Below are 25364 nucleotides of genomic sequence, written 5' to 3' on the forward strand. Positions count from 1 at the left end.
AAAATTACTGTTTATGTACTGTAGCAATACTGTTCACGTACTGTAGCAGCACTGTTTACGCATTAAAAATATTAAAAATGAGTCCCACGGTACTTTTCACACATTTAAAAATTATTTTGCTACAGTATTTTCAGTTTTCAGTTTTCAGTTTCGGCAACAATAAACTCAATCCAAACGCACCCTTAAAATAGAAATATGTCAAAAATTCGAAGAGATTATTTTTAAAAATTAGTTTAGAAAGAAACATTGTTATGGGCGGATAGGAAAACGAAAAATAGAATATTAAATAGTTATTAATTGACTCCTCTCATCTATTTAAATTATTTAACAAATGAGAAGAAAACCTTTCAAAAATCTTTTTTGTGTTTTTTTAATATATAATTTGATAGTTACAGCAACAAGGTAAATAGGATAGAGAGGGTTTGAATTCTAAACGTTTTTATTTAAACACTGAGAAGTATAATTTTTGGTAGTTTGTAGATTTTATGCCATACTAATACTATTAAGGAAAGAAAGTTAAATATTGATTTTATAAGTGCGTAAACTACTTAGTGTACATCTTTTAGGGTGGGATTGATCATACCATTGTGCAACTCTTGTCACTCATTTATTTTAGGACTTTTGAAGGTGTTATTGATGAGCCAAGCAAGGAGTATGCCTTTAGCTATATTGATACAAGGTTGGATATGTTTGAGAGAATGAGCAATAATGTTTGATGCAATGAATTTGTTTAATTTGAAACTGTATTGGTTGTAGGAGATGATGAGTTAGAAGACATGTTTGGCTTAGGTTACGTTTTAGCTTAGGTTATGGCTTTGATGCCATGAATAAAAGTGTTAACTGGAGGTTAACAAATTAGTCTTGACTTGCAATCCATGCATCATAGCTAAAATATTGGATGTAATGAGAGAATGTTCTTGTAGTGGAAGTTGATCTGCTTTCAGCTACCTCGCTCGAATGGGAGACTTGGAACCTCCTTGGCCATAAGAATAAGCTTAAAGATGGTGCACATGGGCTATTAATTAATTAGCTAGACCTTTTGAATTTTTTAATACAACGAGCTAGGTTACGATCATGATGGCAACAATGAGGACTTTTGAGTTCATAAAATATAAAATATGTGGGTTTATCTATTCTTCATCAAAATCCTCAATTTCTAACGCAATAGAATGATGCCAATGAAGTACTAATTTATTTTCAGCCAATTGAAAAAATTAATTAAGGTCAACCTAACAAGAATTGTAATCTAACACGACCCCAATTTCTAACGCAATAGAATGAACATAATACACTACACAATTAGCAAAAACAAAGAGAGAGAAAAAAAAATTGCATCTAGGTTTCAATAATCAATAAAATGTCGGTCACATGATGGAGCAAGAACTTGGACTTGGATCATAGATTACTACTTCAGAGAGCTTGGGAAATGGTGGATAACTTGGTGCAATGGTACATTGCGATCTCTCTGGCTTCTCATCATCCAATTCTTTTTCTTCATTCTCTTTGGGCTTCATTTCCTCCACGCTCAATATGGATGCATAGCAAAGTTTCTTCCCTAACAAGCAAGTCAACTCGGCTGAGTCAACATCTTCACCAATCACTACCAACTGATCTTTATCCGACCCTTCCAATGCCACCGATATCACACCTATAGAATAAATAATGAGCGTTTATACGTTTGGATGAATTTATTTTCATCATTTTATTTGTTTATTATTCTAAAGTACATTACAATTGTACCTTAAAAAAATGTTTATTTATTATTCTAAAGTACATTATAATTGTACCTTAAAAAAAAAATGTGATGATGCTTTAAGAAAACTCTACATTATGTTTTAAAGTGAAAATAAGCTCATGTAAACAAAACCATAACTGTAACACCCCGACCCAACTTTATAATTAAATTATGTGTTTAAGTGGTTAATTATTATTTAAGTCACTTACCTTTTAAAATTAATATAAGAGTATTTAATAAGCTTCTTATTTTATAATGCCATTGAATGAGAATTGTAAAGATTATAAATAATTGAAATGACTATTTGTATTATAAATATATACTTAGTATGTGCAAAACTATATTAAGTGGTTAAGTTATGAGATATATATATATATATATATATAGATATGTATATGCAAAGTGATATTATTTTTGTAGAAAAATGTGAGTGTGAATGCAAGAAACTATTTTGGTAGAAAAGTGAGTGTGAATGCAAGAAAGTTGAAAAGATGAGTTATCCTCCCCTTTCCTTAGCAATATACGTATGGCACACAAGATATTTTGCCCAAGATATTTTGCTTGACTTCTTGACTACACCAAGAGGTTCATCTCTTATTCTTCTTTCCCTATTCCTTTTCTTTGTCTTATTTCTTTGTTCTTTCCTTGTACTTACACGGCAACACTTCATTTTCTTCTTTGACTTTCTCAAAGAAATAAGACTCAAGAAACTCTTTTGCTCCCATTTCCCACGGGTCCATGCAATCAGAAATTGCACCTTACTTTACTCTTTTCTCTTAAGGAAAGAGCTAGGAAGCTCTCTCGATTCTTTCTCTCAAAACCCACGGTCACCACCTCAAAAGAAAGATGAAGCCTCATCTCATTTCTTCTTCATATCCTCTCAAAGGAACCAGAAAACTCTCTCAAGCTCTCTACCATTCTTTCATGAGTGGTTCTATGTCTATTTTTCCCCACAAGAAACATAAACTTGCACTACAAAAAACGCGGCTATAGGGGATCTATAGCCGCGTTTCTAAGAAACACGGCTAAAACCACAAGCTATAGCCGCGTTTTCTAAAAACGCAGCTATAACTTACCTATAGCTGTGTTTTTCAAACGCGGCTAGGTACTGTCGAATAATTTTGACTTTGAGAGTGACCTATAGCAGCGTTTTATAAAAACGCCACTATAGCTAACTTAAAACGCAGCTATAGGTCCAACCGAATAATTTTTTAAGGTCGACTTATAGCCGTGTTTTCGTGTTTAAAAAGCGGCTAAAGGTTACCTACAGCCGCGTTTTTCAAAAACCCAGCTATAGGTAACCTGTAGCTGTGCTTTTGTGATAAAAACGCGGCTACGGGTCACCTTTAGCTGCGTTTTAAAACATGAAAAATGCAGCTACAGGTTACCTATAGCCGCGTTTTACGAAAACACGGCTATAGGTCCCGAATAAATTTTTTAAGGGCTGACCTATAGTCGCGTTTTTACTATAGGTCCCGAATAAATTTTTTAAGGGCTGACCTATAGCCGCGTTTTTTAAAAATGCGGCTATAGGTAACCTGTAGCTGTGTTTTTTCTATTTAAAAATGCAGCTATAGGTAGCGCTTAAAAAAAAAAAAAAAAAAAAAAAAAAAAAAAAAAATTTCCTGAAGCTTCCCACATACACCACCTTTCCCACCTACCCCCACATACTCTCTTTTCTTTCTTTTCCCTTTCTTTCTTCATTCTTCAGGTGCTTCGTTCTTTTTTTTTTTTTTTTCTTTTTCTTTCTTCCTTCTTCACATCTGGGTAAGTCTTTCTTCTTCTTTTTTTTTTTTCCTTCCTTCTCCACATCCAGGTAACTCTTTTCTTTTTTTTTCTTTTTTTTTTTTTTTTTTTTTTTCCTTTTTCTTTCTTCCTTCACATCTGGGTACCTTTTTTTTTTTTTTTTTTTTTTGGTTCCTTTTTCTTTCTTCCTTCTTCACAGGTTTGTGTTATTTTTTGTTTCTGAGCTTGTGCTTTTGTTTTCTTGAATGGAATTAGTGTTAGATTTGGTTGGTTTTATTGAATGAGAGGAGATTCATGGGTTTGTGTTATATTTTGGAGCACGTTTTGTTTGATTTTGAATTTTTTGGTTGTGTTTGTATTGTGAGTATGTTGTGTTTGTATTGTGAGAATGTTGTGTTTGATTTTTAATTTTCTGGGTTTGTGTTTGATTTTTAATTTTCTGGGTTTGTGTTTGATTTTGAATTTTTTGGGTTTATGTTTGATTTTTAATTTTCTGGGTGCATGTGTTTGTATTGTGAGTATATTGTGTTTGATTTAAAATTTTCTGGGTGTGTTTGTATTGTGAGTATGTTGTATTTGATTTTGAATTTTCTGGATTTGTATTTGATTTTGAATTTTTTGTATTTGTGTTTAATTTTGAATTTTTTATATTTGAATTTTCAATTTTGAATTTTCTGGGGAAAAGAAAAACCTAGAATTTTTTTTTTTTTTTTTTTTTTTGTTTTTTTAAAAAACCTATAGCCGCGTTTTCAGGCGTGGCTTAAAGCTGGTCTGTAGCCGCGTTTTCTAAAAACGCGGCTATAGGTCAGACCTTTAGCCGCGTTTTCTAAGGCTTTGAGCTGCGGTCTTTAGGTCACGTTTATAAACGCAGCTCAAAGCCTATAGCCGCGTTTTTGGGGTCTTAAGTTGCGTTTTTCAAACGCAGCTTTAGACCGGTTTTTTTGTAGTGTTGGTAAGGGTTCTAGCTACTCTCCTCTTAGAATCCATGTTTTCCTTTAAATAATTTTAGTAATGGTATTTGTAAGTCTATATATATATATATATATGCTGTTTTAAGAAGCTTTGAAGTTGTGTTGGTGATTTGTTGAAGGTAGGTTAGGGTTTTTACTAATTAATGATTTTATAGGATTAAGGAAGTAAGAAAATGTTAGGATGAGTATTTTGATGCTGCTGCTGGGATTTTTGGTTGTGGGTATTTTGCTCTAAATGGTTAAATGACTGTATGTAAGTGTTTTATAACATGTCTTATGAGTGTATAAAAATCCCCATATGAAAATACCATCGTTTGATAATTGTTTGTGGATTTACGATAAAATGTTGCAAAGCTGTCACTGTGACAGATTCTGTGTTTATGCATGATAAATTATGTATTAAATTTCATATAGTGAATTTGGATGCTAGGGATAATTCCTATGAAACCTAACACACTTGTGGTTGTTATTGAATTGGTCTCACAGCATTTGGATTAATATAAAAATAATGGTTTAATTTTTAAGTTGCAAGAAATTCTGTCAGGGCAGATTTGAGTATGCTGTCTTGTGTGATTTTTAGTAAATCATGGGTTTATTATTTGGCTCCGAAATTTTTATGTTATATACTGAACATACAGGGGAGTTGTTATGTAAAATTTCATAACAATTGGATATGTTTGAACAGCCCGTTTGTATTTTACAAATGGAGCCTATGCTGCTGGAATAGAACAGTGAATAGTAAGGGACATGCCTAACTTTGTGGATTTAATTCTCAAGTTAGGGTGAATGTTTTGAGCTATAATTTAATATGCTCATCCTTTGGTATGTTAGAATCATATATAAATTTTATGAATTGGTTTCTCTATGATTTAGTACATCATGTTGTCTGATGAATGCATTTTGTGTTTGTGGGAACCTCTTTGAGGTGGGATTAGGACTTCCTTGATTCTAAGAGATGGGCTTTGAGATGAATGTGAAGTTTATGATAAGGAATTATGGATAGTAATAAGCTTTGATTTATGGTTTAGGTGTTACCGGTATCCAAGTCTAAGCTCCTTCGACTTTAGGCTCTCGGTTCCTCTGCTTTCAGGTAAGGGATAAGTTATATGGGCATTTGGTAAGTCATGAGGTTATTTTAAAGTATATTATGCATTAAAATGCTTTTGATTAGAGATATGGCATGTAATCATTATTCTGACAAAGATATGTTCGTGAGCTTTCGAAAAACTTATGTATATGATTTAAGCATATTAATGCCATTATTAAGTTCCACGAACATGATGTTTAATGAAAATTTAAAGAAAAGAATGGAAATGCTATTATTACGAAATGTTATGCAAGATAAGAAATTTCAGTATGATGTAAAGTATGAAATGTTTTCGAGTTATGTCCTCTGGTAATCTGAACTCAGCCAGTAGGGGTTAATTATTGGCTTTCCATAGAAATATGTTATCTGTTTGGCCATTTAAAGTAGAGGAAATGGAGCTGCCCGTAACTCTAGGCCATTTAAAGTAGAGGAAATGGGGTTGCCCGTAACTCTAATCTGAATAAGGCCTTCTCTCCAATGTGTACGGACGGCGGGGAAGAACAAAACTTGGAGGGGATGTGCCATCAGGCCTCCCAAAGGGGACAATATCATGCACACGGGGTCACCCAAATGTGATGAGGCCTTCTCTGTACAGCTTATCAGATATGGACTAACCAATATGATATGAACAGCTATGTTATGTTATTAATCATGAGAGAATTATTTTGTTTAAATGCATTATGAAAAGTTAAAAGCTCTCATGAAAATAAGAAGTTTCTAATGGAAAGAAAGCTGTTCATTAAAGATAAAAGTTTCTGAAGTTCTGTTGTGCTATAAAGATAAAGTTTCTGATGAAAGTACAAATTTACGTTTAAAAGTTATCAGATATCTGTTTTTTATGAAACGTTAAGTTTTATGACCATGAAAGGTATAGTATTTTATGAAAAGAAGTTTATAAAGAAAAGTTTTCTTATTAGTCAAGATGTTTCTAGCTTAATACAAAGTTGCCGATTATCTGATTTAAGTTAAATTAATTATTTTGTAATGAGAATATATATATGGTGACTTTGTAGGAAATGAAAGAAGTTTAATCCGAAAGGTTCGATAATATTGACCTAATAAGAAAAAGGAGAACAATTATTTTCTATGAAGAGCGTATAAGCTACTATTATGAATAGTATAAAATATTATGCATGAAAAAATGTTCTCCTATTCGAATATTCATAGAATGAAATGATTTGATTTACATGCATCCTTATTGAATTCTCATATATCTTACCTTTACTGAGCTGTGTAGCTCACCCCTTCCACTCTTTCAGTTAACAGGTTTTATTTTGGAGCTGAGGGAGCCTTAGTCGAGTTTTGGAAGGAGCTGGTTTAGTTTTATATGTATAGATCCTAAATTAGCAATATGATGTTTAGATTTGTAGCATTGTTTATTCTAGGATCTAATGAAAGTGTATACCTTAAAGTATTAAGAGATGTATTATGTGAAATTCTAAATTTGAACAATTGGTGAATTATGTTATTCTTTGGAGTACAATGTAGATGCTCTGAATGTCCTCATTTAAGTAAAGAAACAAAAAATGAAAAGAAAGAGGAAAGCTTTTGTAAAAGTTTTCAAAAAGTTAAGTTTGTTCTTGTTAATATCAGGTTTAGGCTTGATATTAGCATGCCGGTCATGGTCACAAATCCAGGTACCAGGTTTGGGGCGTGACAATAACTATATAAGAAGTAGCCTGTTTTTTTAGGAGTTTCTCTGACTTAGGGGGCAGCGGCCAAACCCTAGACGTGTTGTAGAACGTTGTGCTTGCTTTCGGGCAAGCTATTTTGTTCTCTTCACTGCTTTGCCATGAGTGAGAGGATCTCTTAGGTTTATCGAGCAGTCATGGAGAATTTGTCAGGGTAGTGGGAGCGGCTTTCTCTGTCTGAGGAGGAGGGGTCTTCGTACAAATCTGAAGCTTTAGAGGGGGGGGGGGTCTGGACGTGTAATTGCAGCAAAAATTTTCACACACAAGGCTCTGAACATGGAGGCTATTTCCAGGACTTTCAAACCTCTCTGGCAAACGAAGTTGGGTTTTGAAGTTAAGGATGTTGGTAATCACACGGTCCTTTTTGTCTTTGGTGATGAAGTCGACGCTAATAGAGTTCTCATGGGGGAGCCAAGGAACTATGACAAACACCTAGTTTCACTTTGATGCTTGGTATCAAATGTTCGCATGAAGGATTAAGAATTTAACCGAACATTATTTTGGGTGCAACTTCATGATCTTCCTTTGGGCGACATGAACCCACATTAAGTGTGTGAGATTGCCAAGATTATTGGGGAAGTACAATTTGGGAGGACTGAGTGGGGTTCTCAGGATGATAGTAGTTACATGCGTATCTGGGTGCGGGTTGACACATCGAAACCGCTGTGTTAGGACACAAAATATGCTTGGAGGATGGTAAGGTCAGATGGGTTTGATTTAAGTATGAAAGATTACCCAATCTTTGTTATTGGTGTGGGCTTTTGACGCATAGTGATAAGGATTGTGATTTATGGGTGTGGAGTCGTGGCAGTCTGACAGAGCAGGACCACCAATTCAGTGGATGGTTGCGAGCTCCTACTACACTGCCTAGGAAGTGTTCAGTGGTGAAAGTTAGGGGGCACAATAAAGAGGATGCGAGGGAAGTAACACGACCTTCTGTGGCTCCTGCTAATGAGGATAGGGACAGCAACGAGGAAGACGATCAAGGTGTGAGTCGGTCTAATGTGGTTCCCATAGGTCCGGGTAGGAGTAAGGGTGTAACTGAGGATAGAATGGACACCTCTGAGCATCTCGGTGCCAAGCTTGGCAGGAATAATGAGGACTTCTAGGAAATTGTTAATGAGATTGACGTGGGGTTATCTAAGTATGATGGTCCAACTATGAATTTTTCTCTGCCAAGAATAGAGACTGGTTTGATACTTCCTTCAGGTGCTGCTAAGAGTCCGGAGGTTCAGTTGCTGTCACCTACAGAGGGGAGTTTTCCATTAGGAGGACAGATTCAAAGATAGAAGACATTGGCACAAGAATTAACTTAAACTATGAAAGATGGTGGTCCATTTTCTACTAAGCATGGACTTTAGGAGGGTATGGAGGTGGAGAAGGATTTAGTCCCTACTAAGAGACGTTGTGTCAGTACAAAAAATATTGAAATGGTGGAGGCTGTTGATCAGCCCCACCGAGAGCAATGAGTTGCTTAGCTTGGAATTGCCGCGGGCTTGGGAACCCACATGCAAAAAGAGAGCTTGAAGATTTAATTCAAGCTCAAGCTCCCCTAATTGTTTTTTTATCAGAAACTTGGGTTGATAAAGAGTATTTAGTTAGGTTGATGTGTAAGGTTAAGTATACAGGTATATTTTGTGCTTATAGTCAAGATAGAGGGGCAGATTGGCGCTTCTGTGGAAACAAGGGCTCTCAGTTTGGGTTGATAGTTTTTCTAAATTTCATATTGATGCTTTGGTTAATGGTGGTACTAATGATGTTTGGAAATTTACAGGTTTTTATGGCGAGCTAGACACAAATGCAAGGGATGAGGCTTGGAATATGCTTCGCATGCTAAAGTCAAAGCCACACTTACCCTGGGTATGGATGGGGGATTTTAATGAAATTCTCTTTACTGAAGAAAAGTGAGGGGGTAGGGTGCGCCCCCATGGGCAGATGCAAGCTTTTAGGGATGTCTTTGATACTTGTGGTTTTGTTGATCTAGGTTTTACTGGTCCTAAATTTACATGGCAAGGCAATAGACATGGGCATGTAGTTTGGGAGAGATTGGATTGGGGTGTTGTTAATTATGATTGGATGGCAAAATTTCCTGCAGCATCTATTAGGCATCTTCACTATATTGCTTCCGATCATCGGCCAATCCTACTCAGGTTTGACCCAAATAGTGAGTCTGTTAGGTGGAAACGTAAACCTTTTTGCTTTGAGGAGATGTGGTTGGCTAACTGAGGTTGTAGTGATATTGTTAAAAAGGCTTGGGAGGCTCGGCCAAGGGGGCAACCTATGTATAGGGTAGTGAACAAGATTAAAAAATGTAAAAGAATGCTACATTCTTGGAGTAAGAACCATTTTGGTAGTGTGAAGGATTATATTAAGAAGAAAAAAGAACTCCTATGGAAGGCTGAAGAGGTTTCAGCCAAGGGTGGAAATCATGATATGGTGGTTCAATTGAGACGAGAGCTTAATGTTTTGCTTGATAAAGAGAATCGTATGTGGTTTCAAAGGTCGAGAGCTTTATGGTTGGCGGAGGGTGATAGAAATACAAAGTTCTTTCATGGGGTGACAACACAACTTAAGAAAAGAAATTTTATTAAGGGAGTTCAGGATAGGGATGGTGCATGGGTTACGGATGAAAAGGCAGTGGCTGATCTCTTTGTTGATTTTTATGCTCGGCTCTTTACTACTTCCAACCCAACAGATTTAGAGAAAGGACTAGCAGGGGTTCAATCCATGGTTGATGATTCCATGAATGCAGCCTTAACTTAGCCCTATGTATGTGAGGAAGTGGATGTTGCTACTAAACAGATGGCCCCTCTAAAGGCCCCAAGACCGGATGGGATGCCTCCCATTTTTTATCAAAACTTTTGGCCAGATATTGGATTGGAGATTTTTGATGCAGTACTCTCTTGCCTTAATTCTGGTACTTTTCTTAAGTCCATTAATCACACTTTCATTACTTTGATTCCTAAGGTAACTAATCCTAAAATTGTTGCTCAATTTAGGCCTATCAGTCTTTACAATGTTATTTATAAAATATTGAGTAAAGTTCTTGCAAATAGACTGAAACCTATTTTGAATTCTATTATTTCGGAAGCCCAGAGTGCTTTTATTGCTGATAGAATTATAACTGATAATATCTTGATTGCCTTTGAGACTTTGCATCATATGAAAACACAATGTTCAGGCAAGACAGGTTTCATGGCCTTAAAACTTGATTTGAGTAAGGCTTATGACAGAGTAAAATGGATTTTTCTGGAAAAGATCCTTTTGAAGATGGGTTTCAAAGAATCGTGGGTTGCCTAGATTATGCAATGTGTGACTACAGTCTTTTACTCAATTCTGGTGAATGGTGAGCCTTAGGGGATCCTCTTTCTCCCTTTTTATTCTTATTTTGTTCAGAAGGTTTGAACGCTCTTCTTTCTAAAGCTGCTTGTGATGGTGATATTAGAAGGTATTCTATTTATCAAGTTGGGCTGAGAATTTCTCATATTTTCTTTGTAGATGATTGCTTGTTATTTTGTAGAGCAACTCCTTTAGATTGTACTAAAATTTAGAGCATTCTGGCTTGGTATGAAGCTACCTTGGGTCAACAAGTCAACTCTGATAAAACCACGGCTTTCTTCAGTAGGAATACTTAACTTAACTTTTGAATTCGTTTGATAATAACTTAACTTTGTAATTAGTGGATTGTGGTTGTGGAGTCTAGTATGTAGTTTGGAATGGGCCAGTGCTTTTCTTTTCCTAAGGTGCAGAATCCTCTGTGGTTAACTAATCACAGGTGGAATTAGAAGCATGAACAAATGAGTATATTATTTTGTTATTTTCGTTTAATTGATTGTTGGAGATTTGAGCACTTAATTATGCAATTTTGTTAGATCCCAAGCAAAATAGCTTGACTTGAGCTTGAGTTTGAACTTGATGTTAAGCTTGAGCTTGACTTGATTAATTTATCAAGCTAAGCCAAGCCGAGCTCAAGGTTTTGGGTTTTCCCACGAGCTCAAGTTCAAACATCATATTTAGGCTTGTCTTGAGCTCGAGCCAAACTTAAACATTTAATTTTTACTAACAAGTCAAGCTCAAACAGGTACTACTCACTTGAGCTTGGCTTGTTTACTGCCCTACTTGGGATTACTGAAATCGACGAGTTGCACCTACATCTACATGTGCAGTTTAACAGCAGTGGGGAATGGTATTTAATCGTAAAGTTGATTACTTACTATTCTCCTACACATCGTGCAGTTCTGATGTCCAGCAGTGCACTTTTTGTATTGCATTTTAATTAGTACCAATAGTCTGCCTCTTCTAGCTGGATGAGTATCGTACTTGTCCTTGTTCTCTAGGCATTTACGATTGTCATGTGATAGGAGATAGATATGACCTACAATGGGAAAGCTGGTTGTGACTGTGTCATGCTTTACGTGTATAAATGACGTGTATCGTTGACGTAATGTCGGCAAATTTATATACAATAAAAATATATGATTTTTTTTTTTAAATAAACATTTTATAGTGTTGGGAAATAGGGCGTTTGGATGGAAGTGGAAAAAAAAAAAATATAATAGAAGAAAGCATAATAGAATTGGTTAAAAATATGTTTAATTTAAAACTAAATCTATTCCACTCTATATTACTTCTCATTTCTTTTAATCTAAACGGACCATAATTTTGAAAATTAATGTGTAATATATAACTACGAAAAATGCTAGAGAAATAAAAAAAGGATAATAATTTTTGCTACAAACTTATCACGTGGCAAATTGTGACAAGAGTTATAAACTTTTGTGTTAATGGCATTGCTCTATAACTACATATTGAAGCGTTCTATTATGCTATTAGAAAGTGATTTTATTCATAGAATCATGCTAACGAGTACTTTTATGGCAATGATTAATAATTTATTATAAAAAAGTTTTGACACTATTTTTATGGGAAATGGAAAAAACTGTTAAAACATGAATTACTTTTTCATCTTTTCCAATAAAAACTTACTTTTAATAAATTATTAACTATTACCCTAAGGGTATTCGTTAGAGTTCTCTAGCTCATCTTAGCTGCTTGGCAGATACAAGCGAAAGCCATGGAGCTGATTCAAAAGGCAGTCATTAATTACTTAGGTGCCTGGGATACTTGGACAATTGGAACATCCTTAATTGTCATAAGAGACAGGCTTAACTGTGAAATTAGTAAAAACTAACTCAGAAATCTTTAAACACAACCAAACTGACTTTTCATAATTGCAACATTGTGGACATTACAATGATGTTTTAGCTGTATTATTTATTTATTTATTTTGATAAATAAGGTCTATTAATTTAAGCAAAATGCTAATGGATACTTTTAGGAAAATGGTTAACAATTCATTTAAAAAAAGTTTTTATGGGAAAAGAAAAAAAAAGTAATTAATATTTTGACAGTTTTTTCCATTTTTAATAAAAGTGGTGTCAAAAATTTCCTAAAATGAATTATTAATCATTACCTTAAGGGCACTCGTTAGCATGACTCTTAATTTAATTAAGAAGTCTTTTCACCTAAAAAAGAAATGAATTTTCCTAACTATTATATATATATATATAAAAGTCATGTTAACCGGTACTCTTAGGGCAATTATTAATAAACTATATTAAGAAAGTTTTAAAATTAATTTCATTGAAAATATAAAAAGCTGACAAAAAAAATAATTGTTTTATCATTTACCCATAAAAATATTTCTAAAAATAGTTTTTAAACCAATGCCTTTAAGGCATTCATTAACATTTCCTCCCGCCCCCCCCAAAAAAAAAAAAAAAAAACAACGACAACAGCAACAACATTCTTGGCAAATTTGTATATAAAACAAACTCCGGTTCAAAACCATCTTACAGAAATTTGATTTTACGGAATTATAATAAGGATTTTGATGCCCATTGTAAATTATTGTAGGCCACTATTGCAAAGAATCCTTAACTGCCAATTCCTCCATTACCTACAGGCTACAGGCTACAGGGAAGGCTGGGAAGAAAACTAGAGAACAAATGCCTTAGCCAATATGAAACGTGCTCACTACCTTAGAGACCAACTAGTGCGATTGGACAAAACAGCTCCCATGATAAGCCAATAAAAAGGATTTCGGAGAAAGTAAATAACTGATTTTTTTTTTTTATTTGAAAAAAAAAATTGTGTGCATAAGCATATATAAACTTGGTTTGAAGGGAGCTTTCCGTAAAATCAAAAATAGGCCTAACATCTCATTGTATCATAAATTGGTTGAAATGACACGGGATGAGATATTGTCCCTTGCAGAAATATGACTCATCTTAAATAGCATCTTATCTCTCTCCCTAGTAGGAGCATCTCTCTCCACCTCTGTGTGGCCTTTACCCATCACCTCCGTGTGATCTTCTTCTACCACCTCTGTGTGGTTTCTTCTCCACCTCCGTGTGGCACTCCTCCTAACTTTCTCACCTAAACCTGTTTTCCCTATCAATCAATCCTCTAAACTTAAAAGAACCCTAACCCACATTCCACAAACCCATTCCCACATAAGCTTTCTCAGGGTGTCCGTGGATCTCTCGGTGGCCGTGGGTCTCTCTGTTAATCTAAAATTGCTTCCTCCTATCAACCTTCCCCTAAAACCCTTTAGACCAATTCCGGCGAGTTTTTGCTCAGGGAGGCGTCATATTGGCTCACCTGTGAGTCGGGGCGGTTTTGTCTCGGTACAGAGGTTGGTCGGCTCTCTCTCTTTGGGCGGATTGTGTTAGAAAGTATGCTGTTTTCTCTTAGCTGAGACCATTTAGCTATTGCTCCTTTCTTTTTGGTCCATGGGTCTGGTCTGCTGGCTCTGTACAACAAGTTGCTCTGCCTTTTGTGGGTCTTGGTTGCTGGGATAATCCTATACCCACAACCAGTGAGGGGGTCGGCATCACTTTTGGCTGGGAACCAACTTCGGCAAGCTATGATTCTCCTCGCATGGAATTGCCGTGGCCTTGCCCAAGCTGAGTCGAAAAGATCTCTCAAAGCCATTGTAAATAAGGTATGTCCTGACTTGCTGTTCTTGTCTGAAGTTAAAATTAGTTCAAATAGAGTCAAAGCTCTACTTTATTCATTGGGTTTCTATAAATTAGAATGTGTTGAACCAAGAGGTCTTAAAGGAGGCATCATTTTGGGATGGAAAAATGGTGTAGATGTGGAAATTGTGATGTCTAATGATAATATGATTAATGGTCTTGTATTCTCGGATCCAATAAATGAACCATGGCTATTGTCTTTGATCTATGGGCCATGTGCAAGGTTAGAGAAACAAACCTTTTTGGAAGATCTTCAAAAGGTTGGGGAGTCTTTTGCTAGGGCATGGTTGTGTATGGGAGATTTTAACAACTTGTTGGGGCCAAGTGATAAGAAAGGGGGGAAACCATTTTCTTCATCTTCTACTGGGGGATTAAAAGGATTGGTAGACTCGGCTGGCTTAATTGATGTTAAATTTGTGGGGGCACCTTACACTTGGTCCAACAAACGCCCAGGCCTTGCCAACATAAAAGAAAGACTTGATAGAGCTCTAGTTAATACTAGGTGGACTGAAATTTTCCCAAGAGCGCTGCTGAAGCATTTTCCCTCAAATTCCTCTGATCATATCCCAATTGTTCTGTTCACTGAAGAAGAAGAGGGAAGTAGACCAAGACCATTCAAATTTCAAGAAATATGGACAAGAGAGGAGGCAAGTAATCTTGTGGTGGAGAATGCTTGGAGGCTCAATGCCCCTGGTTCCCCAATGCTTAGGCTATGCAAGAAGATCAAACAAGCTAAACTAGAGCTAAAACAATGGAATAGATCCTGCTTTGGCAATGTACAATCCAAAATTAAGGAGGCTTGGAAGAATTTAGACCAAATTCAATGCTTAGACCCAAATCCACAAAACTTGGAAAAGGAAGCAAATTTATGTATGGAAATCCAAGAATTGTTGAAAAGGGAGGAAATATTATGGCGTCAAAAATCCAGAATCAAATCACTTACAAGCTCTGATCTCAATACAAGATTCTTCTATCTAAGTACAGTGATAAGGTGAAGAAGAAATTCCATTGATTTTATGAAGAAAGAAAATGGTGAGTGGATTTCAAGTTGGGAGGAGATTGGTCAATGCTTTCAAACCTTCTTTAATAACCTGTTCGCTTCTTCAACCCCAAACATTCCTTATGATCTTAATAATTTAATTCCAAGGTGCATCACCCCAGAAGATAATGAAATGTTGCTAGCCATGCCTTCGATGGAAGAGATCAAAATAACAGTATTTTCGATGGATTCTCATAAAGCTCCTGGGTCTGATGGAATGTCTCCCCTTTTCTTCAAACACTACTGGCACTTGATAGGAGGTGATGTTGTGAATGCAGTTCTAAGCTTCTTCCAAGGCGGTTGTATGTTAAGAGAAATAAATCATACCTTTATCACCCTAATCCCCAAGAATGAGAGGGCTGCCATGGTTAACCAATTCAGGCCGATTTCGCTCTGTAATGTGCTATATAAGATCATTTCAAAATTATTAGCAAACAGATTGAGACCACTCCTCCACAAGATGGTATCTCCCTGGCAGGCTGCCCTCATTCAAGGTAGAAAAATACATGATAATAGCATATTAGCCCATGAAATCATCCATGCTATGAGAAAGAAAAAAGGTAAGGAAAAGTGGATGGCAATTAAACTTGATATGGAAAAGGCTTATGATAGATTGGAATGGCCTTTTATTCTCAATGTACTAAGAAATTTTGGATTTGATGAGAGATGGATAAATTGGGTTTCAGAATGCATTTCAACTACCTCTTTTTCTATACTCATAAATGGCTCCCCATATGGATTCTTCCAACTACAAAGAGGTCTAAGACAAGGGGACCCTCTTTCCCCATTCCTATTTATCATAGCAGCAGAAGTGCTATCCAAACTCTTGCAAAAAGAAGAAGAGAGTAAAAAGCTAAAAGGTATCAAGATTGCTAAGGGATGCCAACCAATATCTCATCTCCAATTTGCAGATGATTTGTTCATTTTTGGGAGAGCTGATGAAGAGAACATAAGGTCCATTAAAGAATGTTTATCCACTTACTCTTCTTGGTCAGGGCAGAAGATAAACACCCACAAATCTACCATGGTTTTCAGCAAAAATCTAACTAGTTGGCATTCCAAACACTTGCTAGCTGAGAGTATGGGGTTGAAAATTGAAGGGGGCAAAAGGAAAATATTTGGGGCTGCCAATGCTGATAGGAAAGTCAAAGAAAGGCACATTTCAAGAGGTGGTGGAAAGAGTGGAGAAGAAGTACCAAGGCTGGAAAGTTAAAATCCTCTCATAGGCTGCTAGAACCTCCCTAATTCGTACAGTTACCTCAGCCATGCCATCATATGTTATGTCCTCTCTCAAACTCCCAAAAGAAACAGCAAAGAAGCTTGATGCTTTTAATAGGAAATTTTGGTGGGGTTCAAAGGAGAATGGTTCCAGTTGCTGCATCCTGAAGAAGTGGGATTCTATTTGCAAACCCAAGTCCATGGGAGGCCTTGGCCTCAGAAAAAGTGAAGATTTCAACCAGGCTCTCCTAACTAAACTAGCTTGGGAGGTCCAAAAAAATGAGGATAAGCACTAGGTAAAAATGTTTAGAAGAAAATATCTAAGAGGTGGAAGTTTTTCCAATACAAGGCCACCTATACAAGCGTCTTGGATTTGCAAGAGCTTATTTAGTTGTAACAAGCTCATTAAGAAAGGCATGTGCTACAAAGTGGGAGATGGAAGATGTATTAACATATAGGATGACCCTTGGGTCCCCAAAGAACCAGATTTTAGGCCAAAACTCAAGGCTGGGGTGGCTACAAATATCTTGCTAGTAGCTGAGCTCATCCACCATGAATCAAGACAATGGGATAGGGAGAAAAATTTTGAGTTATTTGAGTCTCAGTCTGCTATAAGGATCCTCAATATCCACATTCCTGCTTTCCCAAAGTGTGATACCTTATGCTGCGGTCTTAGTCCATCAGGTGAGTTTACAGTAAAATCAGCATATATATTAAAAATGCAACAAAGCAGCACCTTACTTGGGTCAATGCATGAAGAGCACTGGAAGATGTTGTGGAAGAGCAAAATGCATGAGAGACTTAAGCTTCTTCTCTGGAGAATTGTTTGCAAATGTCTTCCAGTCCGGGAGATTCTTAGTAAAAGATTCCCAATTCCTAACATAAGCTGTCCAGTTTGTGGGGAAGAGGCTAAAACTGTCGAACATGTCTTTATACGCTACCCCATCACAGTCCAGGCTTGGGCTAACTCAGTTTGGCCCCTAAACATGAATGTTTTCAAAAATATGAATATTGATCAGTGGATAAAGATTATAATAAATCCACTTGAAAAGTTAAAGATCCAAGGCAAAGAAGCAAGGGAGTTTTCTCTTTTTGTAGCGGTGCTCTGTGACCAAGTTTGGAAGAATAGAAACCAAACAATGTGGGGAAACCAACCAGTAGACTCAATAAAGCTCTCCATCCAAATAAATAAGGTATTTTCTCAACACAAGCAAGCTTGGCTTTCTATTCTTAGGAATAAAGAGAACTCCCCCTCATGGAAGCCCCCTCCTCTTGGATGGATCAAATGTAACTTTGATGCAGCAGTGAAGCCTGATAAGGTGGTGCTGGCAGTGGTTTGCAGAGACAGCAACGGATCCATAGTAGCAGCTGATTCTCAAGAAGATTGCCCAGGTGAGCCCTTATGGGCGGAATCTAAAGCAGCTCTCTTAGCAGCTAGTTTGGCCCGCAAAGAAGGTTTTGCTAGAGTTGTGATAGAAGGAGATGCCCAATCAGTGATAAAGGCTATCCTAAACCCATCTACAACTCCTCATTGGTCCATCAATGCTATCTTTGAGGATATCCGGCTAGTCCTTAACTCTTTTGTATGTTGGAATGCCTTCTTTGTATTTAGAGATTCTAACTGTGTAGCTCATTCCCTTACCCAATGGGCTTACTTTTGTAATAGTTTTGGATCCCCCCCTCTCTCTGTTGTATCTAGCTTGGTGGAAGGTGGTGATGGCTAAGTCTCTCCCCTTCCCCTGCTTCTGTTTGTTTCTGCTTTCTTTTTTGTGTTAATATATGTCTTATTCAGCAAAAAAAAAAAAAAAAAAAAAAAAAAAAAATACAAAAGTGAGAGGAAGTGAACTAGTGATTATCATATATATATATATATATATATAGAGAGAGAGAGAGAGAGACAGAGAGAGAGAGAGAGAACCCCCAAGCTTGCCCTTCATAGGATTATGATTAAGTTGGCCATTGATAGGGGAAGGTAGATGGGTTAGGATCAGAAATCAAGTGCGATTCATACTAACTTATTCAACCGAAGCCCGTTCGACCAACATGCTCAACCTATCTAAAGGAAGGCATTATTGATTGAGAGTATTGGTTTGTTCATGTTTGATGGGTTGACCCATGGGCTGAGTGACTTTAGGCAATCTAATTTAATTGAGACAAATCATTTTTTTTTTCTTTTTCAAATCTTCAATTTCTTTTGGTCTTAAAAACACTTTTTTATTTATTTACGTGTTTCCAATAGTATTTTTTATTATTTTGAAAACAACTTAAAACATTTTTTTTTTCCAATCTCAAGAATAAATTCTTTAGAACACTTTAAACAAATTAAAAATATATAAAAGTCAAATCAAATGAGTAAATATTTCAGGCATTGGCCAAAATAATAACCAAACAAGAACTATAATCTAACCATCTCAAGGTAACACTCGAATCGACATAATGCATTGAACTTAAAAAAAGAACAGAGAGAAACCAAAAAAGAAAAAAAAAAAAAAATTCAGATCTCATAAAACGGGGTTGCAAGAATCAGAAAAATGTAGATCACATGATGTAGCAGTAACTTGGACTCGGATCATACACTGCCACTTCATAGAATGTGGGATATGGTGGATATTGAGGGCACACGGGTAACTGAATACATCCAGTAGAACAAGTTGAAGATGTACTTGGCTTCTTTTCTTCTTCTGGTTTTGGTTTCACTGGTTCTGGCTCTTTCTTTTCTTCCTTCACTTCTTCAACACCCAATGAGGTGGCATAGCAAAGCTTCTTCCTTAACGAGCAGGTCAGGTTAGCCGAGTCAACACATTCACCAATCACCACCAATTGATCTTTATCTGCTCCTTCTACAGCAACCGAGATCACACCTGTAAAATCAATGAACATGTAATAAAGTACCACCTTATTGACAATATATTGTTTCTGAAAAGCCATAAAGCTAGGAGTGATTTGGTGCTAACCATCTGCTATTGCTGCAATCTTCATGGCCTTGGCTCTGCATTTGTCACAGGCCATTTGCACCTTGATAACTATTTTTTGCTACACCATATAAGATAAAAAGCTCACAATATTGTAATAAAATCTAAGTATATTCCAAAGGCTTTTTTTCTTTCTACAGCATGAATATGGTGTAATTAATATTGAAGTTTACCTTCATGTTTTAGAGCAGGCAACAATACAAGCTGCAGCCTCTGTCAGAAACTATGATGTGCTTAATCTGTGTTAATGGGGAAAAAAGAATTGTAGGTTTTATATAGCCTGTTGGTGAACATACTTGTTACTTAAGCTCCAAAAAAAAAAAAGGATAAATATTGTTGCGCACACACATACCTTTACACAACTGAAAAATTAATTGAAATTATGACATGAAATCACGATCTCAACTAGTACAAAAAAAAAAAAAAAAAAAAAAAAAAAAAAAAAAAAAAAAAATAGAGTGTATAAATTGTTCAACTTTATAGGTGCATTGTACATGCAGTAATTATTATAGCCATGGGGAATGGGTATTCATATAATCTAGTTGATTGTTTTTGTGATGACAAACGCTTGAGTCCTACGGATTGTGCCAGTTCTGCCCAACAGTTTACTTTAATTTCAGTCTTCTCTAATTTTTCATTAACCAATTTTGCCTATCTCCTAAATTAATTCTTTCACAAAAGGGCGTTACCCCAATAAATTTGATAATTTTGATGAGTAATGTACTATATATATAATAGGTTTTCCTTATAACCAATAGTCTATTTGGTATCCCTGTATGCCCTGTATATTAATGTAATTCCATGTGCATGCTGCATTACATATATATTACGTGTATCTGCCTCATGTACTTTGAAATATTTACTTTAACTAGCCTTCTTTTTTCTTGGCAACATTTATGTTTTAGTGCCTTCGTTTTGGTAGACCATTACATTTCTCTGTACTGTAACATGTACTTAATATATATGTTAGATAGAGCTTTTGTCCAATAATGCAATGCACTAAGTGGGACACGTCCAATAATGCAATGCCTGCATGCAATAGATGGGAGTATGGGACACGGGATTGAAACTAATCATATTTGAACATGTATTTTGGGCATGTTGCTTTCAGTTTATTAGGTGCAAGCCAAATCATTTAACGTATTAATCAGTCCAATCATGAACCATCGAAATACAAGAGAGTGCTCTCTCAAAAAAAAAAAAAAAAAATAATAATAATAATAATAATAACAATAATAATACAAGAGAGTGATGTGTTATGACTAATGCAAAGTTTCGTGCATTAACATTATAAACTGATATGTGAACTTTTAAATACAACAAAAATAATTAGTTTAAATTTTGTTTATCATTGTTAATACTAATTATATTTATTGTCACGTCAGTTAATTTGTAAGTCCTTTTATTAATAAAATTTATAATAACTTCAATATTTTCCTAGAATATAGGGGTAGAGCTATGTAGAAGGGCCAAAATTTTGAAAATTTTAAATATATATATATATATATAATTATTTTAATGTTTTCAAATTTAGTCTACAAAAATAAGAGTTGCCCTCCCCCCCCCCCCCCCCCAAAATGTTTGAATTATATTAGTCCAATGATGCTTTTTAAAAAAAATAAATGGTCTAATAATTATAGAAATATAACTTTATTTTTTGCAATTCTATTTTTTATTGTAAAATGTGTTCTTATTTTTGGTAAATATTTGATAAAGTTTGGTATCAAATATGTTTTAATATATCTTTTTCAACCCATTATGTGGCGATTAACAAGTCATTGACTCATTAAAAAAAATTATCACTAAAACTACACATGAAATGTGTTTTTAGTTGTCACATTATAGATTAGAGTAAAATAACTTCAAATATGTTTGGAACCTAATTTCTTCCTCTAAGTTTTGGATCACTCACGTTGTTGAAAATTTCATTAGTTCAATTGAAAGATTTTTTCCTTATTTTAGTATAAAATTTGATAATTTGTGTTCTTTATTTTTTAAGAATTTCACTATGAAAATGGAAAAATGAATTTTATTTTAAGAAAGATCGCCATCAAACATAATTTTGATTGAAAATACTAAGATTTTTTTTTTTTTTTTTTTTGGGTGTGTGTATATATATAACTTATCAAATAAAAAAGCGTGTGTGTATAAATTTATATATGTGTGTGAGGGTTGTCATGATAAATATTTTACTGCCACAACTTGGGCTTCAAACAAAAATTCTTAACTCCGTCCATACTAGAATATATGTATCATGAACTTGTTCATTTAGCAAAAAATAAAAAGAATTACAAAACCTCATGAATGGTGTTAAGACTCAATTTAAAGGTTTGGACCCTCTCTCTCTCTCTATATATATATATATTCACAGCTAGCAAAATTTGTCAGTACTAATTTGTCTTAGAAGAAAAGTCGTTGCTTCTTGTCATGACTTGGAACTAATGGCAGCCCAACTCCAATCTCCAACGCAAACTTCTCTCTTTCAACAAAAAAAAAAAAAAAAAAGAAAAAAAAAAAGAAGAAAAGAAAAGAAAAAAAAAAGAAAAAAGAGAAGAAGAAGAAGAAGAATAGTATGTTCAAACCATGCCGTATGCACAAATTAATTTAAAATTTTTCATTAATGACGTGTAAATTAAATAAAAAAAACTTAATTAAAATATAAATAATATATTCTAACGCTAAGATTACTTTTTTTCCTCAACAATAACAACTAGTAACAATTTGCCACTTAGAATTTGTTGAAAAAATATTGCAGACGTATCATTTCTCATATTATTTTGCAACATTTACTTATAAAAGAAGCAGTAAAAAGGGCTGTTTCGGCTCTATTTTGATGGGCAACTGGGCGTATTGTATAGAGGCCCACGGATTTATTGGATCAGACCACCACCTATTTTGGGCAATTTGTTGTGAGAGATATTTTGCTCCACATCCACATTTAAAGTCACCTGTCAACCCAATATCCAACACGATGCAGGATGTCTGGACCTGATTTTTGTGGGTCGATCTCTTTTATGTTGTTGTTAGCTTTAATAACCTATCTAATGATTTAGGCTATTAATAATTTAAAGTATATATTTTTATTTTTTTTGAAAAAACAGAAATATTTGTATTTTAAATATTTTAGTTTCATTTATTTTGACAATTTAAGACATAGTTTTGATAAAGCTGTAATATTATATCAAATTATGTAAATTACAATCATTTATTGAACAATAAATTTAAATAGTAGATTGAAAAGACAATTTAATTTTTTTTTAAAATTAAATCAGGGGAAAAAAAAATTCTAAGGCTGGGGTTGGGTCAGTTTTTAAAACTATCTTGAGTTAGGTCACAAGTTTCTCAACTTGAGTAGATCGTATTGGGTTGAAAAATACACAAAATCTTAATCCATACACACCCCCTAATTGCTTATCAAGTAAATGAACAAATGCATGGTGTTATTCCTGTGACACCAAGGTTGCCATGCAATCATGAAAAGAGATCTAAATCCATACCATGCTAGTGAGCTCCATGATCCCATTCTAGCATGTCACAGAACTCCATGGTCGTTGACAACAATTCACCAATGTGCAACCTACATGTTATCTAGATCTCCAATGTCTATTACAGTATGTGTCAACGTGTGTAACTATCTCGACTTCTTCCAGTGGCGGCTCTAGGATTATTTTCTAGGGGGTTCAATGAGAAATATAAATGATATAAAATCTAAAACAAAAATGAAGTTGAATATATTGGCATTGAAAAAAAAAAAAAAAAAAACCCAAATACAAGAAGTTTTACGATTACCTTCTTTGAGGTTTCATATTTTGAAATCGTTGCATGATAGTTTCATTATCAATTCTATCAGTTACATTTTTTTCAATGTACTAGCCAAACAATTATTCATCTACTGATCTCCCATTAGATTGATTTATTTAAAATTTTTTAAGATCTAAATGAGTTTTTTATAAGGTTTAAGAATTAAAATTAACAAATTTATACTTTCGTTGTTGGGCTTTTTTTTTTTTCTTTTTTTTTTAATATTTAAAAAAGATCAATTTAGTTTGTTATTGGACTTTTTTGTGTGTTTAAAAAGGCAAGATATTGTTAAGAGCATCAAATTCAAACTTATTTCAATTGTGTTTAACAAAATTTTAAAGTTAGGGTGTTCAAATTTTTATTTAAGGGGTCAAAAAAAAAACTTACATTATAATATATATTTTTTGGGCTAGTTCAGGGGGTTCATTTGAACCCCCTGAGCTTAATGTGGAGCCGCCCATGACTTCTTCACAATTGAGATCGATCACATAGAGCATGAGCGAATCTTCTTGGCAAATAGATTGCTCTTAGTGTGCAAAGTATTATAGAGAAAGCACAAAAGAAATTGGAATTTAATAGGCACATTTGCAGACCAAACACAACCCCATATATTTATTAGAGCTGACCTGAATTTGAGCTCTCACCTATACGGTTTCTCTTCTCCAATATTCCTCCATAAACATAAAGTATGCACTTCCTACAATGAAGCGACCATTGGAATTTAAAGCGCTAGTCTAAATCCGTAAGTCAATTAGCCTTCAGCTACATGCATTGTGTACATTTGGAATAATTTATTTCTTATGCATTGTGAAAATGAGTTGTTAGAAAAAGTTGCACTAGGACAAAAGTGACGTTTAAAAAAATGAAAGTGCAGTTTCTGGGATGCCAAATGGGAAATTGGTTAGCTTTTAATGATGGCGGCTCACGATGGGGAAGGATGATCTCATCCAACAACTCCATTTTTCAAAATTTGTTGCCCCAAATAAGTAGATTAATTGATCCCACCAAAACCTTCTCATTATAGCAATTAGTTCAGAACAAAGGATGTCAAGGAGCGTAAAGCAGATTATGAGGCATACATAGGTACAAATTAGGCCACCACTTTAATCAAATTTGTACATTCCATAAAATCTTTCCTTCCATCCTCCTTTTTTATTTTTATTTTTTGAGAAAGTTTTCCTTCCATTGTTGTAGTTTCTTTCTCACCCTTTGTTTGATCTGGCCAAAAGATTGCATTTTTTATCATCGCACAAACAAGGGTACACCTAGATATTTCTCATCTTTGTTGATTATTGTGACACCAAGAGTTGTTTTTTTTTTTTTTTTTTAACAATTTCTTATATAGAACTCCTAGGCATTTTCGATGCAGAAGTAGAAGGGGGGGGGGGGGGGGGGGGGGGGGGGGGGGGGGGGGGATTCAAGCACAGTTTCAACAACAATGCTGTTGTTGATGATGTCCCAATTCTACCACATTCAGTGGTAATCCTCCTAGATGTTAGAGTCCACAATTTACCAGATTGGGGTTCAGACTATCTAGGAGACAATGTCAAAATTCAGAACATGATATTAGGAAACCAACATTTTACGATCCTGAATTGATCTTATATTATTTAGTTTCCTTATTCACCTTAATTGTTGACTTAGATTTCCTAGTTCATTTTTCTCAAAAAGAAAAAGAAAAAGAAAAGGGAATTCCTAGTTCAGAATCATCAACAGATGCACTAAATTATTCACTAAGGAATGATGAGATGCTGATAATGGTTAGGACTCCCAATATATATATATATATATATATAATAAGTAATAAATCATAAAAGAGTGATGCAAACCATACATAAAACAATTCAAAGAGGTTCAAGTCATTTTACAAAATAAACAATTAAAGGGTGATTGCAAATCAAATGAGGAAAATAACACCAACGAACCCATGATTGTGGTAAAACAACCACTTATTTGGACTGAAATAATGAGCACCACACTAGAGGAGACAACTACCGACATGTAGAAGCAAAACCTTGAGATTTGCTACTTGATTCTCTTGAAAAAAATAAGTCAAACGTGCCC

General features: G+C 34.9%; 2 protein-coding genes and 1 long non-coding RNA gene across 3 annotated transcripts in view; 1 reads left to right on the top strand and 2 right to left on the bottom strand.

Moving 5' to 3' along the window:
* The window catches only part of LOC126694073 (disease resistance protein RPM1-like), an 89105-nt gene that overhangs the window by 59940 nt on the left and 3801 nt on the right, over window positions 1-25364 (bottom strand). The window lies entirely within an intron of this gene.
* Window positions 4368-7022, top strand: LOC126694199 (uncharacterized). Its single transcript, XR_007645648.1, has 2 exons — window positions 4368-5542; window positions 6799-7022. It is a non-coding gene; the product is annotated as an uncharacterized LOC126694199 (long non-coding RNA).
* On the bottom strand, window positions 18940-19614 carry LOC126694197 (heavy metal-associated isoprenylated plant protein 47-like). The gene is made up of 2 exons (XM_050390274.1): window positions 19482-19614; window positions 18940-19388 (listed from the first exon to the last, which is right to left on the bottom strand). Exons 1-2 carry the CDS (start codon window positions 19534-19536, stop codon window positions 19066-19068), a joined length of 378 nt encoding a protein of 125 aa, XP_050246231.1. The 5' UTR covers window positions 19537-19614; the 3' UTR covers window positions 18940-19065.

The sequence above is a fragment of the Quercus robur genome, chromosome 8, assembly GCF_932294415.1.
Source record: "Quercus robur chromosome 8, dhQueRobu3.1, whole genome shotgun sequence".
Taxonomy (NCBI): domain Eukaryota; kingdom Viridiplantae; phylum Streptophyta; class Magnoliopsida; order Fagales; family Fagaceae; genus Quercus; species Quercus robur.

Coding starts and splice junctions, on each gene's coding strand:
- LOC126694197 (XM_050390274.1), bottom strand. CDS start 19,536: ATGGCCTGTGACAAATGCAGAGCCAAGGCCATGAAGATTGCAGCAATA. Junction 19,389..19,481: donor GATTGCAGCAATAGCAGATG/GTTAGCACCAAA, acceptor TTGATTTTACAG/GTGTGATCTCGGTTGCTGTA.